Consider the following 19998-nt stretch of genomic DNA (forward strand, 5'->3'; position numbering starts at 1 on the left):
CTTGTTTCCATATAGGAAATAACCTTGTAATTGAACAAATGTGCAACTATTTAAAATATCATTGCTCAATTACCACCATAAAAACAACAATATATACATTCTGTCATCAGAATAACCTAAAGAAATAGTTTTTACAAAACAAAACCACCAATTCTTATAATAGTATTTTTAAATATCGAATTAAAATTTTATCATTTCAAACATACCTACAATCAAAATACAATAAAAACAAAATGTAAAGTTGAGCGACAACACAGCAGCGGTTCACAAATCAATTTTCAAAAGAGTCGTACAAATACCTTTTGAGAAAAAAAAATTTTCGGCGCATAAAAAATAATAAAATTTTTATTTCTCATAATTAGAAAGTATACACTAATAGTGTTTATTACAAAATATTTCAGGTAAAACTGCTAGGTGCCAATGCTTATGGCAAGTTTTGTTAGATAATAGAGAATTCATATTAATTTACCAAAAATGAAACAGTCGAATATAGATTGAGCATATAATCATAAATTAAACTTTAATTGTTAATCTAGATAAATCCCATATATACTTAATACAAAATATAAGATTTTCCTTTCACCGGAAAAGGAATCTTACCAAACTCTTTAGTCCTACATCCGCAGAATGGATGTCGATAATTTCATATCGGGTCTGTGGGTCCGATAGTCCGAAACAGCAACGCAACAGATACATGTGTTGCATTCATCGATCATTTCACGAATCCAACTTTTCGAATACAGAACCATTTGTTCGCTTTCAATTCCTGAATTCAATTCGGATGGAAGCAGCGATAATTCACGAATTTTTTTATGTACCATTAAAGAGGTAGTCACTTTAATATTTTATTTAATATTTGTAGGCCCTAGTTCAGATGCTAAAGCTTTTTAATGAATTCTGGAGAAAATATTTTTATTCAATATAGCGTTAAATTGTAAAAAAGTATATTTATCATTAACCGGAATGAATTCTATTAACCATAACGTAAGCATTAATTTCATGTAATTTTTTTATACACGACCTAGAAAATGTTCAAAATTTAAATATTCACATTGCAATTAAAATAAAAATATGTGAAAAGCTATTTCAATGAAGGTAATAACTTCAATTTCTAGGGTTTTAAACCAATCTAAATCGTCACAATCTATCCATTACTAAGCATTGTATATTAATGTTTTGCATAAAAAAATTTAAGATATACGCTTGTTATCGTTTTTCATATATTATTAAAAAACACATTTAAAAATATCATGTGTATCCATATATTATCAGTATTCGAAATAATATACTTCACATGTGTCGATATTCTTGATTTTAAGTTGATTCATTATAGAAAGACTTCCAATTGTAAAAAGGTTCTAAAGACACGACATCAGGAAAATTTACATATCTTCACCAATCTTAATACTTAGAACTCAAAACCATTCTCGGATCGAATATATTGTTATGAATTTGTAATGGTGTTTCCTAATGTATATCTTCTATTGTAAGGAAGACAGTTTTACAGTTATCCGATAGATGCTGAACAGATTCCAGAACAGTGACCCTCATCCATGGTGATAAAATTGAAAATCGGAATTTATAGAAAAATTGGCTATAAATCCATTAGGACTAGAGCCAATTGAGTGTTGAGGCAGCATTGAGTAGTGTGCTGGGTTTTACTTTTGTTATTGTTCCTATTTAATAAAAATAAAGGTTATTCTAAGACAATTGCCATTTCAATTGTAAATACTATTTATGTTGAAAGAATCGAAGCCTCAAGTTAAAATATAAAGCAAACCTAAAAAGGAAAATAAATTCTTCTAAATTAACGAATAACAAACATAATCTTAAGTTAAAATACAAATTTGGAGTCCACGTAGAATTAAAAATATCCATATCTCTTCCAATTAAAATAGTTTCAGAAAAAAAAAATTTTGGCTGAAAAAAAGGAAGTGTAATGCCTAAATATATGAAGCATTAAGTGATTTTTTTTAGCTTAGCTTTAATTATATTAACACCCCGCTTTAAAATCACACTAGGGCTATTTTGGGAGGGACTTCTTAATTTTGAACCGTGATCAGATGACGGGGATGATACCCGAGCTGGTCCCTCTCGAAGTTTTCACACCAGAGGGAGAACGTTTGGCCCCGAGGGATTTAACGTACACCGGAGCCGCTTACACGACGATTCTTTAAGTGGAATCTGGTTTCGAGCCTGAAATCTTTCGGGTCTGAAGCCGAGACCTTCCCACCAGGCCACCGCGGGCCTTCTTTTAAAAGGAAAGTTTAAATAGGTTTATCTTATAAGTATGAACTTGGGTTAGGTTACGAGTTTACATAACTACTCAATTTATTTCAATTAAATTACTCTATTAATTATTCTTATACTGCTTTACATGATTTCCTATTATGAAATAGTTAAAATTGTGAATGTTAATTGTAAGAGAAAATATTTAGTTCAAGCATCATCTTAAGACACAAACGTTCTTGATATTCTTGTTCATCATTGCCGGGTATCTCCATCTTGATTTCTACACAGTTAGACATTTGTATAGACAGCAATGCTCTCTAACAAACTGTACAAATGTAACAAAACTATTAGAGAAACAACGAAACGAACCATAATTCAAATTAATGAAACGAATAAAAATATTCACCGTTCTGTTTTCAAATCAAAGACTTACTTGGCTTTTTTTTTTTTTTTTTCACCTCTACAATAATGAATTATTTCTTTTACATGAGCATTTCTTAATTTTAAGCGTTTAAAAAAATTTTTTTGAAGATAGTATTCTCTATATTATATATTTTCATAATTTTTATGAATCTTACAAATAAAAAACAAATACAGAAATTTACGAAACAAGATTTTATTTACAAATTACATACAGATTAAGATAAGATTATGACAATTAAAAAATTCTGCAAGATAAATATAACATTAAAAAGTAATACATTCATTTAAAACGAAAATTCTATACAGGTTGAAAATATAAAATATTTTTTAGTACGTAGTATGTTTAGATAACAAGGATAATTTAAATCAGTAAACATCCACAATACATTTAAGCGAATTCCGATAATGATAAGCACATTTCAAAATACAATTATTTTTAAACATTCTTAATTTGGTTCATGCTTTTAAAGATGGTATCTTATAATCGATTTCATTTTTCCTGGAGAGTTGAAGATTTGAACATTTTTATACTTGTAAATAGTCAATCGCAATTCATTTAATCACTTTCAAAGATTAATTAAATTAAAAATTTCCAAATTGGCAAGTTTATTAATAAATTTGTCAAAATTGTATTATTTGTAATATTTAATAAGGAATAGCATTTATAAAAAGATAATTTACCGATTGAAAAAAGATCAAAGTGAATTTACTTTTATTTTTGCCAATGTTCTAAAGCATGTAAAAAAAACAGTTTTAATAGCATTATCGGAAATAAAATTCAAATGACGCTATTGCAATTTATTCAAGATTCCGAATTGGTCAAATTTATTACACACACTGGTATTTATCGAGACTTTCTAAACACATAATTATATTCTATCAGTAATACAACTTTTGAATGTTCGAATTTTAAATATCAGATTTTAAAAAATGATTAAGATTTAAAAGACTCAAATATCTACAGCAAGGACAATCCATGTTTTAGAGATTTACAGATCGTATGAAAATTTTCCAGTTTATCAATTCCACTAACTTCACAAAGTCAACATAAGATACAATTACAAAACATACAAATAATTCATAGTTTTAAAATTGTAAGATTATTAAACTATAATAATTTTTTTTTTAATTATTGAACACATAGTAAAATCCCACCACACTGCATCTGGTACAATTTTGCTAAAAACTATTTGCATCCACACCATTTTACTAGAAATATATTTCAATATGATGATTTTCTGATCTTGAAAAATATAAATTAAAAATTTTATTAATTTAAAAAATTGTTATAAATTAAGATTTTATAAAAAATAATATTATTTTAGTTAAATTCATTTAAATTTCATTTGCAAAAGAGCCAGCAATATTTTTTTACAATTATAATTTATCAATTTAGAAAATTCTTAGTATTTTTACCTAAAGCATTATAATTGAAATGTTGATCAGGCATTGCAATCAAATGCTTTTTTTTTTGCATTCAGTGGATTTCTGATCGACTGGCTAGCACAGCGATCAGTCATCCACTGGTGATAAATTATCGAAAAAATTTTCCCCTAAAACTGAATAAATATTTAATTAAATTAAAGTTTAAATATTTCATTTTCATGGCTTTAGCCCTTAAGATAATTTTTTTTTTATTAATTGTTAAAGTTGAATTACTAGTCTGACAAAGGATTTGTAAATGGATGCAACAAATAGATGCGTGTAGGGGATAATATGCAAGAACATTTATAAAAATCAGATTGAACATATTCCAATTAAAGTTAAAGATATATATAATCCTATTATCATTCAGTTTAAATTTTTTTAAATATAATTGAATCTATTTTAGAACATCTTGAGATGTGGAGTTATTGAAACATAAAAAGCACTTTTATCATCACAAAAACACTGACATTTCTCAGCACTAAATATTTATAAAATTCAGAAGTATTCAATAACTGGAATTTGCAATATGAAATTCGATTGAAATACAACATCAAGCTTCATTTATCAGATAGTACAAACTTTAAATGTCTTAAATTATCAGCAACAGATATGGTATCATTTTTGACATGCTGTTTTAAGATTACAATTAAACATTTTTATTACACTTATTTCATTTCATTCAAATTCGTAAATCTAGAATTTCGTAACCAAGAATTCTTTCACTTTCTTGTATATTAAGAGTTCAACTCCTTTATATATTCTTACATGTTAATGCTCTGCTTTAAATATGTTTAAATTAATTTAAATTAGATAGCACCAGTTCCTAATGAATTAGAAAACTTACAAGATATAACATTTAAGATTATGTAAATTAGACTAAGAAATAAGTACAAACTATTGATACAGTAATATTTAATTTTTAATAGTTTTGTTTCAATTTATATTTACTTTCATTTATTTATATTTCCTAATGGAACAATCAACAGCAATATATAGTGAGCACTTAATATCCAACTTTTTCGCCATTACCTCAGTGCTCTAGCTTAAAATATTTGCATAAAATTTTATTTTAGAATTTTAATCATCAAGAGAATTTCCATTGAATATTTAAAACTTGAAAATTCGGTACATTCATAAGAGCAAATGGCATTCATTTTTAGTGTGAAGTTCTCTCAACATTTTAAAGTTGCATGCTATGAACATTAAGTATAAATTTTTGGCAATGAGCATAAGTAGAAAAGGATAAAATTTCTCATTTCACAATTATGCAAATGTATGGAATATTCTAAAAGCAGAAATTACTTATGTGTTGAATTCACAATAATTAACAACATTGTGCTCTCCATTTTATTTATATTTTGTTGAATGAGTCAGGAAATTTTTACCATAAAATTTATACGCTGAAGAGCTAATTAATAAATCATTTTACAATTCAAGTTTTTTCAGATGAATGTAAAAACAATCTAACTGTTGCAATCTTAATAAAAACATTTAAATAGCAGGAAGATACATTCTCAAAATTTTTAATAAAACGCCAAGCTTTTTTTCCCCTTGACGTTCAAAGTTTCCTTGAAGTTTTAAACATTTGATAGTATTAATAAAACACAATGGACAAAGTCAAAATTATTATAAAATGTGGCATGCATAATGTTTCGATCGAGAAAATTAACTTAACCAAATCTTATTTGCTGGAGAAAAAAAGTGATTCGTTTAAAAGAACTCACTGAAAGCAACGAAATCAAAATAAGCACACAATGCTACTCATGCTAAGTATATTCTTTAAATTGTATATCAAAAGGCATGTCTGATAAGCAGTAAATTGTGCATCCTCTATAGTCTTTAAAATATTACAGAATAAAGGAAGTTCGGAATAATGCTTTTGTTAAATTTAAGGACAATCGGAATACGTTTGAGAATAACATTTTCAACTATAAAATCGAGGCCTGAACAAGTTTTTCTTCCACTATTAGAATTATCTAAAATAACTGAAAAGGTACTCGATATCTAGTAGTAGCAGTATAATTAGCGTTGCTTTTTTTAAGCAACATACCAAAAGAAAATATTAATTGAAATGCCAAGTATTTAAGGCATTGAAAAGAAGATAGGAAATATTCAGTATCAATAAAGAAAGTCCTTTCAAAGATTGCTGATTAAGTCTAATGCATCATAGATCACTGCTGCTTGATTTTTCGGCTATAATTTGCATTAAAATATTGCACATTTTCCTTTTTGTATAATTATATTCCTTGTTAGGTTCTTGTCTACAAGAGTTGTTGGCCATCTTTACAATATTCTTGTGCCAACTCCAACATTTTAATGCTTCAAGAGTCACGTGGAGCTCCAAGAATTTAATGATGGTTCAAGCAAACAGCGATGTTGAATCGAGAATCTTTGAATGATGTTCAAAATGGTCTTAACATCTTGTCTTGATCAACTGAGATCTGAAAGGAAAATATATTTGAATACAGAATAAATATGGACTTCATCTGTTAAATGTAAAAACTGTGGTAATATTAATGTTATTGCAGTGATCATTAATCTCAGTCAATTTATCTGAAAAATTTTTCTTGAGGTTTCACAATGTGGAAATGAATTCAATAGAAATGAAAGAAGTCCTTTTCTGGAGTAATTATCTTGCGGGTTTGAAATTTCTCAGAATTATTTTGAAGCACAACAGTATAATTTATCTAATAGTACTAGACTACACTTAGCTTAATCAAAAATTTCCAGGTATACTCAAAATGAAGGAAGCAGTTCCGATAAATGACTGAAAGAATATTAAATAGTTTTATTGTTAATTAAAAATCATTTGAACTTACCAAGTCCTTGAACTATTAGTACTGCTATCCATCCGTATGAAGCACTTTGAGAGAGCATCTAGAAAATTGGCATCAACTGAAGGATTCAGAAGGAGAGTCGACTAGATGCCGTGCTATCCAAGAAATAGCAATGATGGAATCTTCCTTTCTATAGATTTTTGTTAGCACATCTAAAAAAACTGGATGAAGATAGAAGATGTGTATGGAACACAAATGGATGGCACATCAAATCGTGTTTCACTGTAGCAAGTCTGTAGTTAAAAATCTGTAGGTCATGCAGGGGGCTCAAAACGATTCTGCAAGCGTCACCAGTTCATTTTAAGTTCCAGAACAGACATCCAGTAGCGCGGCCAACGTTTGAGTCATTGGCTCAAACAGTTCAAAGAAAGATGGTACTATTCTGATTTTCCTACACTACATTCAAAGACAGTATTACAAATTCCCTATTTTGCAATGTCTTTGGATATATATAGGCACTTCAAAATTCCGAAGATGTAAACTTTAAGTGGATTCCTAATATCCATTCGTTCTTTCTCTCCTTTATCCACAATGACTTATGAAAATTTCCCACATTTCTCCATAATCCCCTTTGACTACACCAAGTGGAACTACATAATTTTAGAATATTTGATTATAAGAAATGGCTACATGGCATATTGGAAAATAACCTTCATTCGGATTATTACAAAAAAGATTATATTCGAACTATCGCGGAACATGACTCACCTATTTGCTAACGTTTAGAATGCATTTAAGAAAATTTAAATAATTGCAATTAAAAGAAATTACCAATTTTCAAAACACCTATGTGTGAAAATATACTTTATATATGGACAACAAATGGACCATTTTGGCATATTCATTAAGAGGAATTTTAAGATTTAGAAACTTTAGTTAATAAAACCATTATTCTAAGAACTTATTAATTAATGTGTTTCAGCTATTGCCAGTTTAATAATGAAGGTGTTTTATTCAATTTACAAAAAATATTGATATTCGATTTGTTGCACGTTTTCCAATTATTTCTACATGATTTCAACTCGGAATACCTCTTAATTCATCTCCTATGCAGAATACTGTGCATTTAAAGGCTCAAGGACATTCATCCTGGCTCTATTTCTGCTTCATTTCAATTAAATTTGAGAAATTAAACTATGTATGTAGAACATGCTTCCCTTTCAATTTAAGTGTGTGAGGTGAGTTTACAAATCTTACTTAGAAGTGATTTTAAATTTAAAGTGAAAAAATTAAACTCTCATTAAAAGTTGATTAAGAACTTATTCATGAATTAGCAAATAGATTAAATTCTTTTATGGTTGACTGGCATCTGGAATCGTTAAACTATGTCTTCTATGAAGAAATTACTAATTAAAGAGAGAAGAATGAGACATAACAGGATGAAATAACTTTGCATTTTGAAATGAGAAATAGTATTCCAAGTTTCCTTAAAATTAACGTATTTGTAAGGGCGAGATCTTTAGATAATTTTGAATCGAATATAATGAAACTGATGATTAAAAAATCGAAATTCAGTATTTTAAGAAAAAATGCTATGATTAAAATAAAATTCCTCTCTGCAAGTTAGAAGGCGAAAGCAGATTCCTTTACATCTAAGTTACTATCTGGCAACATAAATTATTGACGTTAGAAACAGTGAAAGTTATGGCCTGCAAACCACTTTTCAGCGCCTAACTTCTAAGACATTGCGGTTATCGAAAAAATTTTGAATACAAAAGTTGTTCGTCTTAATAAGGTGCAAATTTGGCTAATTGGATTTATTTTTCTATCTTCAATATTAAGTAAATTATAGCGCAATGAAAATTTCAACCCCTCACTATCTCCATCCCCTTTGAGCTAGATGGCCCATTTACGAACTCCTTCGAGATTTTTACATTCCTAACATATTCCACGCCAGTTAAAATCAAAACAAAATTACTGTAGTTAGCCTGTTAACAAGATAACAAGGGGAAAGCGTTATACGCATATACAACTATTGAACGAAGCATCGTTTTGGGTTATAGGGATCATAAGCGGTAAAAAAATTGAAGAAATTGATAAACTTGAATGTCTCTACTTAATAACTTTTGAGTATACAGTTGTACAAAGGATATATTTTTAAGCTATTATATATATATATATATATATATATATATATATATATATATATATATATATATATAAAGTCTATGTTACGGCTGCTTTATAAATGAACGCGAATTTAAAATATAAAATAAAGACGAGCTTAGTTATATTAAAGTCCCGTTTAAAGCAACACTAGGGCTATTTCGAGACGGAACTCGTAATTTTGAACCACGGTCAGATGACGAGGACGATACCTGAGCTGGCACTCCCCTCTCCACACCACACCAACGGGAAGACGTTTGGCCCTGACGGATTTGGCGTGCAACAGACCCCCTTACACGGCGGTTCTTCGGTGGAATGGGGTCTCGAACCTGAAACCCCACGGCTCACAAGCCGAGACCTTACCACCAGGCCACCAGTGCCCGAAATTTCCCCGAAGTCTTGTCACGAGAACCATTGCAATAGGTTAGGAAGAATCTACTTAAAAAATAAATGTAAAGGTACGATTCATTTCTAATAAAATATTAACTGCAAGATTAGATAAAAAGGCACGAAAGAACCTCAATTACTGGTGGACTTTATGAACCTTTATAGTCAAAATATTAAAATTTTCGCTTTGAACTCGTTCCTGATAATAAACCTAGTAGAGCCTTGATTCACCGAGATTGTTTATGGCACATTAAGTCTCACTTTATGAAGATTGGCAAATAGAAAATATTCAATATCGCTTTAATCTACATATAAGCTAAAGTACTTTTATTGAAAAGAGTCAAACTTAAAATGTTAAAATACAAAGTGATAATTGAATGTTTAAGAGTCATATTTTGCATGCATTATTCAGATAATTTTATTATTTGAGTTAGAAGATTTTTATAGCTAAGGAGACAATTGTTTAGTTGAAAACCAGGAGGGATAACGCGAATTAAATCTCATAATTTCGAACTTTTACAAGCTGAACTATCAAAATGAAAAATCCGTTTCTTAAAACTTGCAAATCTGAACTGAAAGTAAGTGAAAAATGTTATCGATTTATCTTCCAAAGAGATAACCTCATGACTAAAGAACACGAAAAATTTTGCATTTCAATCAATAAACAAATAAGATACTGCCTATTAGTTCCACACCACGCACTCATTACCCAAGCCACCACCACAGCTCTCTCCAGCCCAGTTTCCACACCACACACTCATTACCCAGTCCACACCACCAACTCTCTCCAGCCCAGTTTCCACACCACACACTCATTACCCAGTCCACACCACCAACTCTCTCCAGCCCAGTTTCCACACCACACACTCATTACCCAGTCCACACCACCAACTCTCTCCAGCCCAGTTTCCACACCACACACTCATTACCCAGTCCACACCACCAACTCTCTCCAGCCCAGTTTCCACACCACACACTCATTACCCAGTCCACACCACCAACTCTCTCCAGCCCAGTTTCCACACCACACACTCATTACCCAGTCCACACCACCAACTCTCTCCAGCCCAGTTTCCACACCACACACTCATTACCCAGTCCACACCACCAACTCTCTCCAGCCCAGTTTCCACACCACACACTCATTACCCAGTCCACACCACCAACTCTCTCCAGCCCAGTTTCCACACCACACACTCATTACCCAGTCCACACCACCAACTCTCTCCAGCCCAGTTTCCACACCACACACTCATTACCCAGTCCACACCACCAACTCTCTCCAGCCCAGTTTCCACACCACACACTCATTACCCAGTCCACACCACCAACTCTCTCCAGCCCAGTTTCCACACCACACACTCATTACCCAGTCCACATCAACGCTCTTCAGCCCAGTTTCCACACCACACACTCATTACCCAGTCCACATCAACTCTATTCAGCCCAGTTTCCACACCACACACTCATTACCCATTCCACATCAACTCTCTTCAGCCCAGTTTCCACACCACACACTCATTACCCAGTCCACATCAACTCTCTTCAGCCCAGTTTCCACACCACACACTCATTACCCAGTCCACATCAACTCTCTTCAGCCCAGTTTCCACACCAGACGCATAACCCACGCCAAAACAACTCTAGCCCAGTTTTCACACCATGCACGTATAACTCGCCTTACCGTAAAACCTTCATTCCTAGCCTTACCGTAAAACCATGACTTGAAGTTCCACATCATTTCCCACTTCTGCGCTACTTTTCATTTATACATTACTCAAAGACCAAATATCGGCCAGGCTCTCAAAAATTCGATTTACTCAAACTTGTTACATTCCACTGATACAGTTCCACTCTGCAAGGTGCGCACTTCCATTAGAAGACTACTATAGTACTGAATAGAGAAAAGACAACACTTATATCGGCAATTTCGAGGACAGCTATATATTGTGCTTTGGCACCCATTCTCCTATTCCTCTGATTTCGTAAATATTCTTACTACAAAATTCTCACTTTTCCCTCTATTATTCATGGCAGATTCTGCAAAGATACGTTAAGCTAAGCAATGCCCACGTTTTCCCACAAACTGCCGTAAAGAAGCGAAAACACTCAATTCCAAGACAATGGGTACACAACTCTTACATTACAGTAATCGGTTCCCCATGCCCTACTTTCTATAGGGCATCAAGGTGAAAACTCATCGAGTTAATTCTATAACCTTTGTGACATATGATCGGTTCTTATATAATGGATTTTAAGTAACTTAAATTCGCGCAAACTTAAAACTTGGAATGAAATTGTCCAAACAGAAATGGGCTGGTGACATGAAATGCCTTTTGTTCTTTCCAGAATATTCTCTCAATATATTTACTAAAAATACTCCGACTGAATCTCTAAATCAAATGTCAATTGCCAAGGGAATTCTTAACTTGATGAAATGAATGCGCACATGCATTGACTAAAATCATGCTTAATTTGATACACTGAATGTAAATCAGAAAACAGCATAGGATATGAAACTTGTACAAAAAAAATTTACTTTGGAAGTTTAATGACTTAAGACGAAATCCGAATATCCAATTGCAAGAGTTATCTATCCTCCGAATATCGATCTAATGGACCAAAAATTGGCAGCATGTAGTATTTTATTTACTCTAAGAATAAATATGTCGCTAAGGCATTAAAAATATTCATTCTAATTTGGCAGTTTTATATTTTATCAGATGCGAGACGATTACAAGACATAGAATTCACCAAATTTTGAGCAGTTGAAGATTAGACAACAGTTGACGTAAACCGGAGGAAGAAAAACACCGAAATCTTTTGGGGAATTGTTGAAATATTTTAATGCGATACGATTCCAAGAAGACTCATGATAGACGAGACTGATAATGATTAATGACTGACCAACAGCAATATTTTATTGATACTGTTCAAACATTCTACATTTTCTCTATATTAGATGTATTTAGCAATGCTTGAAAGAGAAATGAAATACTGATTAAGTAAAAGTTTTCGTGTCGCGACTCGCAGAAATCTTGGTTTTCCCATTGCTATTTCTAATTAAGTCAAATACAAAATCACTTGATATAATTTCACATTTCCTAACATCAGGGGTGTTTGTGGGACCCCAAAAAATCCCCTGAAACTTTTACGGACTTACTACCGACATTTTGGAGTTTCGAGAAGGGGGGGAGAGAAATGAAAAATTACAATTATGAAGTATTGAATGACCTAATTATAAAAGTTCAATGAATTACTTTTTTTTTGCAAAATTAAGACCTTTGAACCCAGGTCACGTGATCGCACATCTGATCGAACGAAGTCTCTCCCTTTTTTTTTCTGCCGCGCCTACTTGCCGAAAAGAATCCAGAAGAGAATGTCCGAGAACCGGGGGAATGAGTCATAACTCGCAATAAGGAAAGAACAAAAAAAGAAGTTTTTTCCCCTTTTCACGCATTATCACTGCCTTTGGAGAAAGAAAGGAAAAGTTTTCACCACACACACTGACCTTGCGTTTTCTGCTTTCAAAGCAAACAAAATTACCCAGATCATAATAAATAATTCATTATTATTCCTACTTCCTTTTGAACGACGATCCCCGGAATTTCCGGGTATCGAAGTTCAAAATCCCCGGAATTCCGGGGTTTCCTCGGAGCACAAACACCCCTGTAACATGTGCAGTAAAAGTCAGATTTTTCCTAATTCCATTTCATATTACATCCAATTACACTGAAAGTCTTACAAAGAAAAATTGAATATTTGATTAGAAATGTATCGTTACTTCATTAAACAATTTCTTAAACTTTAGAAAAGTTTTCGCGTTTTTCTCGTATGTAGAATTTTTATATTTGTTACACAAAAAATTCATTTAATCTTTTCAAAATGCTAGATATTTTTCAGATATAAGCGATTCCATATTTAGCCTGGAAATTTCATTTCCCATTTTAATATGCAAGTTGAATTCATTTTGAGTCTCATTCATTTAATTCTTGCTTCCTAATAATTATCCCTCTAGGAAAATATGTACTCCATATAAAACAAGGATAGATATTTTCAAATATAAATAAGAAAGATAGGGAGGTACAATTATAAACATCGATTTTTTTTATCAACTAATAATTGGATTTATAAATCGGAACAATTCTAATCAACTTTTTCAATTATTTATCTCTAAATAAAAAGCGGAAAATATTTCAAACTTCTGATCATATGATACTAAGACAATGGGGTTATCATTGAGAATATTCAGATTTAAACATTTCAAAACTAGTATTTCTGAAATGAATTAAAAATCTTAACATGTTTTTAAGCATGAAATAAGAGTTAAAGGTACTTAATGAGATTTAAATAGCTAAAAGTTTCAAAAAATGAATTTAAGCTCGTTAAAATTATTTATATTGAACAAGAATTTGTCTCCTGCATCTCGTATATTTGAATTGAAATAGTTAAATGTTTTTCTTAAATGGTTTAATTTTTTATTCTATTTGAATGAATTAAACTACTCAGCTAGATAGAAGCAGGGCCAAGATTAATCTGCTTGAACGTGTAGACACAGAATTGAGCATTTGAGTTGTATTAAGGGTTATTCCTACTTGAAGTCATAATAGAATTAACCGAAAAGTTTGGTACAAATTGAATATTAATATTTTTGTAAATCGAATGAAACTATTCATTTGTAAATTGGCAACATTTTAAAACATTGATTATGAGAACTTAATAAAGTCATTAAATTAATTAATAAATTGCAGTTTCTAAATCATTTAAAATCAGTTTGAAAGAAAATGCCAAAAGATTCATTTGATGCCTTAATAAAATGTCGATTTTCTTTCTACAGGGCGTCTAATAAATTAACCGTTCTTATTCCACATATTTTCCTAACAGTTGCATGTATTAAATGTTTTAAATTATTTAATAAAATTTAGGAAGGGTTAGGATCATATTTTGAAATATTTAAATGAATGAGAAGAAATTATTTTCCCAATAGACCATGTAGCCAATTCATATAGGCGAATATTCTAAAATATGTGATCTCACTTGATGCAGCCCAACGCAACGGAAGAGAAACTGAAGGAACATTCAGTCCTAACAACTATAGTGCTAGACAAGAAACATCGCTTTTCTTTTTCATAGGCATCTATAAATCATCAGTTTAGAAGACTATGGTTTTCGACGCCGGAATGACTCATGTATACGACTTGATTGCTGGGCAGGATGATGGAGACTTCCATTTGCATTGCGTTTTCATGCGGAAAACTGGACCTAGAAACAAGAAAATCATTTAGAAGGCAAATGTGGGAATACATCAAGTCATTAATTTTTGGCAAATAAATTAATCAAATATCAGGAGTACTCTACTCAAAACTTGTTTGTATACTCTAATAAATGCTTTATTCCCCCACATAAAAACGTGGACCTTGCACGCACCGATTTGTTGCTTTTTATGTTTAGAGTCCCATGCATGAGTTGGGCTTCGAAGTACAATAAAGAAAACCAAATACAGCTAAAATATTTTTCGGTAGATTAACATTTGACACAGAACTATAATTTCAGTAAAAAGATCACATACCAAATTTTATTTTTACAGTAGTTCAGGTTGAGATTATCGCATTTAGACGTAGACGATAAATCAGACTGTTTTCCTTTCCTGGATTTTGCATCAAATTTTGAATTCACATTTTAGAAGCTAAAATTGGACCAATTTTTATTCATCGAGCTAATTACATTCGTAGTTATGTTTACTTTTATACTCGGATAAATTTATTCTGAATGGATTTTGTTCAAAACTGGATAGAAATCTACGAATTCAATGCAAGAACTACATGCATCTGCTTCAGTTAAAACATTTGTGTTGTCGTATTCGCAAAACTAATTCTAAAAACGCAAATTTTGGATTCGGTAAAGTCCGCAACAGATTCGAAGGCAATACAAGAGCTATGCTAGGGAAAATTACTTAATTTTGAGCCTCAATCAAATAACGAGGACAACCTCCGAGATGGCACTCCTCCAAACTTCAATGCTGAACAGAACATTTGGCCATATGTCCTTAAAATTAAGCCACCATGGTTCTTATGACGTGCAGCAATGAAAATTTATATAGACTCCCATTATTTTTATATTTAAAGTTGGATATTTTAATTTCATATTTCCTTATACGTTTCAATAAAATGATCATTTAATTAGATTTATACGATACGATTATATATTTTTATCGAAATGAATCAATTTGGCATGAAAACGAAATTGATAAAAACAAATTTAAGTCTACACAAAATTTATCAAAATTTTATTCAAACCATTCTTGCAAATTAATTTTCAGTGATTGAATTAATAATTTAACGTTTCAGTTACTTTGACTTATGAATAAACACGATGCACCATTTTGAATATAACATTAGGGCAACAAAAGTTAGATTTTTTTTTTTTTTTTTAACCATTTGTCGAGCGCATAACATATTCAGATTTGTTAGAGAATTAAAAAAAATTGGTATTGAATGAATGCAATGTCACGTAAAATGGGACTCCGAGGTTCGAAATTTTAACAGAAACATCTCAGAAATAAAAGCGTCAAGCAGTTTTGATTTCGAATTAACCACAATAAATTCAAATGATAATATTTTATTATGCAGCAGAAAACTCAAACGGCCAGAGAAAATTTCGAATTACCGACCAAGTGAAAATTAGCCTAGTTCCACCGAGTTAAATATACTATATCGCAAGTGTTCGGACCCACAATCACTTTCAATTTAAACAAACTTGACAATTTCCCTCTAAAAATACATATTTGATAGATTAAATTTCATCCGTAACATATTTTCCCATTATACTTGGTCTTTTATCCGCAATACATGGAACTCTTTCGTAATGTTTAGTTTATGCCGAATAAGGGATTGGAGCTTTAAGAAGTTATTACACAAAACTTTTCCATTTTTTTACGACTTTTCCTGCTCCATATATAATCTAGTCTTTACTTGTTTCATGTTGCCATCTGATGTGCTGTTTTGACAATGTTTTAATTAAAATTCTATAGAACATTTGACATTTATGAATTATACATAATTTGCTGTATCCATTTATAACATCTATGTATGACTCAAATCGAAAAAGACATGGTAATTCGATGAACTTAAAAGCAAATTATTCAATGGTTTTGATCTCAAGAGTAGCATATTTAGGCAGGCATATTTTTCAGATATCTAATGCAGATTTTATCATTCTGCAGGACAGCCCGTTAGAGTAAGAACTACTCAATCTTAATCTTATACAAGGCTAATTCTGGGCGATCGATTCTAAGGTTTTTCAAATTCACTGGAAAATTTATTCAAAAATTAATCAAAATTTTAAAGTTTTTTGCTCAATAACTAGGGAAGGTATCTTACAATACCATTTTAAAATTTAAGAAATTAGCTTCTCAGTGAAGCCATTTTATTTCCGTGCGATTTTTAACTTAACAAATGTCTCGCAATATTCTAACTTGAATGCTTCTGACGCGATATGAAATTTAAAGAACTTTTTAATAACGAAGAATTCACCGATTTGATATTCAAGACTAAATTCTCTGGATCCTTCAGGGAGTGAACCCAGAAAAATTCAATTTTAAACTTTCCTTCCTTTAATTACTTTTTTATAAAATAATTGGTGTGTATGTTCTTAGAAATTTAATTTAAATATAAAAATAAGTATCAAGTGAATATACAAAACCATAAAAATGAATAAAATGCAATTTAATGTCTTCATAAACGTACAAAAAATAATTTGTATTGAAGAAACACGGAAAATTTTCTTCAACTGCATGGACAACCTTGTACAGAACTCAATTTTATATATATATTTCTTTAAAAATCCATGATAAATTTACGCAAAGTCCGAACTTAGGCAAGTATTTGTCTCTTGGTAAAAATTATTAAATGCATCATATAGTACTTGTATTTTAATCCATTCTTTGGTTATATTACATTTCAGTTAATAAAAAAACTGAAGTTTTAACCTTATTCTTTCAAGTTTCTTCAATATCAAATAGGAATTTTTAATTATGATAGCAGTTTTATCGACGATATAATATAAAAATTTTTATCAGATATTTTTATATTTCTTTAAGACCGATTTTCCTTCAAAAGAATTTAAAAAAAAAAAGAGAGTCGGAGTCGGGAAGCAATTAAATAGGCAATTCCAATCGTTTATTAAAATGAAACTCATTTGTATCGTTTTGATTTTATTTCCTACTAAAAATATAACTATGTAAATACATTTTTCTTGAGAAATGTCCAACAAATACTGCTACAAAATAACGATGGCAGAATTCTTCCCATAAATTTAATTTTTTGTATACTTTAATGAAAAATACTCAGCAACCTGCAAAATATGGGAATGTATTCACTTGTGAAAGTGAGGTTCGAACTCGCTACGTTAAGGTTCATAGCCGAGTAACAAAGCCACTAGACAAAAGTGTACACACCTTTCTGGAAGTTGTTATCTGGCTTATGAAGTTACCACCACACTATTAATTGAGTATTCCCCTTTTGCTCTCTCGTATATTAATATATCTGGATTAGAGTAGTAAATAAGGAAAAGCAGGTAATTTCCTAAGGGCTTCAAAAATTTAAGTAGGTTCCGAGGCCGAGATATTTTTGGGGCATTTTGAAAATTTGCGTTTTCATTTAATTATAAAATCCGTGTAATCCGACTTAAATTAAAATCAAATGTTGTTTTTAAATTAATTTTGAAATATTCTAGAAACCGTTCCTAATTGAATATCACTTGTTTTGCGCTACTTTATCATTCTAAAATATGTTTTATAATGTTAAAAATTTCCAATCCTGTTAAATATTGTCGAGAAAAATTAGCATTTTCTTTAATATTTGTTTAAAATTACTTTTAAATTTCAGTAGTGCATTTTTTTTTTAATATAGGGGATATATTGAAACGAATTTTCTGAAGAAAAGGGATCAATAATTAAGTATTTTGCTATTTCTATTTTGCAAGATGTGTTTCTTAAAATTATATGCCGATGAAATAAACTGATAAAAAAAATTACTTGGTTTTGTAAGTTGAACAGGAAAAGTGTCCCTAGAAGGCTTAATCAGGAACAGTCCAATATAGCGTTTTGTTCTTCAAAGTAAAAGACCACAGGATATGAATTAGAATTTGATCTAAATGATTCCATCTTGATGACAAATTGAGCACGATATATTTCATTTTGCTAAATTGTTTCGTTTTTGATTTATTGTCGCATACACTCAAATAAATTAGCTATATTTTTAGAGGCTCTGGCACAAAATGTGATGCATATCTACAGTTCTAATTACATAACCACACTCCTCCGAAATTTCAAGCACCTGGCTATTTCCGTTTGAGTTATGTTAACTTTGACATAAGTGAATTAACAAATTTCCGACTCGCGTATTTCAAACAAATTGATAGATTTACATATTTAATAAATACCAAATTTTATGCCTGTAGCTATTCGCGTTTGAGTTATCGAGTTCAGAAACCGAAAGAGACAAATTGAAAGGTGTTTTCGAAACACAAAGAGGTCTAAAATGCGGAAACGAAACCAAATGTTGAGGTTGAATTTCCCTGGCCCCTATTGCAATACCTTCTCTTTGTGTACTTCGAGAAAATAAAAGCCACCGCAACATCCAAAACTAATAAACTAATTCACTATTAAAATTGAATACTCCATTTATTGAAACAACGTAAATTAGCAAAATAACTTACCTCTGTAGTATTTTTAAACATCCTAAATTACACCAAATTCCAAAAGAAGACAAAAAAAAAATCTCTCCGAAATTATGAAGAAAACTGAGTAAGGTATTCAAACTGTTAATAGAACTACAAATGATACTACGTGATTTCGTTGACGTTTTGAAATGAAAACTGTCTAATGACACTCGCGTTATGGTTATCCTGATGTGAGGGGATAGGCAAAATACTCTATCGTTCTCTTCTTCTTGGAAAATGTTTTAAGTTAGCCACCCAAATAGCATGGGGACTAAAATAAAAAGAATATTAGCTATTCGGATTCGAATCTAGATATATCGAAAATTACTGAGCAAAGAAAATATTTAACATCATCCATTAATAAAGTAAAAAATAAATCGTTCTCTCTTATATAGAAATGGGAAAATAAAGTAGATATTCTTTTTTTTTTTTTTTTTTTTTTTTTAGTACATGCAGTAGTAACTTTTCAAGTTATCCCCCCCCCCCCAATGAAGCTACTGCAGCCAAATGGTAATGTCTCGGATTTGGATTAGAAGAGTGGCAATGATTCAAGACCATTTCCAGTTTAAATCTGTCATGTAGGCTTGGTTCAAGTTAAATCTGTCATCGAGTGCTAAGGTCTTGATATATGTATTTGTGGAGTGTATATATGGAGATTGGGATACCGGATTCAGTATCTTCCTTATAATCCAACCATACTTGGAAAATTATGAAATTCGAGCCAGAACAGATCTGAATCAGTGGTTGATCTAAATTAGTGGTAGTCTTTGATCTGAATGAGTGGCGATTACTTACAAAAATAAAGGCGATACGTTTTGCAAAATGAACACTATAAATGAAGTCAGAGGATGGAAAACTTAGTAAA

The 19998-nt window shown here is 31.0% G+C and overlaps 1 protein-coding gene across 1 annotated transcript; it reads left to right on the top strand.

The window, feature by feature from the left end:
• The first annotated feature begins 10036 nt into the window (after positions 1 to 10036).
• Positions 10037 to 11128, top strand: LOC129987465 (mucin-6-like). Its single transcript, XM_056095445.1, has one exon. It carries the CDS (start codon positions 10037 to 10039, stop codon positions 11126 to 11128), a length of 1092 nt encoding a protein of 363 aa, XP_055951420.1.
• Positions 11129 to 19998: the final 8870 nt, after the last annotated feature.

Source organism: Argiope bruennichi, chromosome 10 (assembly GCF_947563725.1).
Source record: "Argiope bruennichi chromosome 10, qqArgBrue1.1, whole genome shotgun sequence".
Classification (NCBI taxonomy): domain Eukaryota; kingdom Metazoa; phylum Arthropoda; class Arachnida; order Araneae; family Araneidae; genus Argiope; species Argiope bruennichi.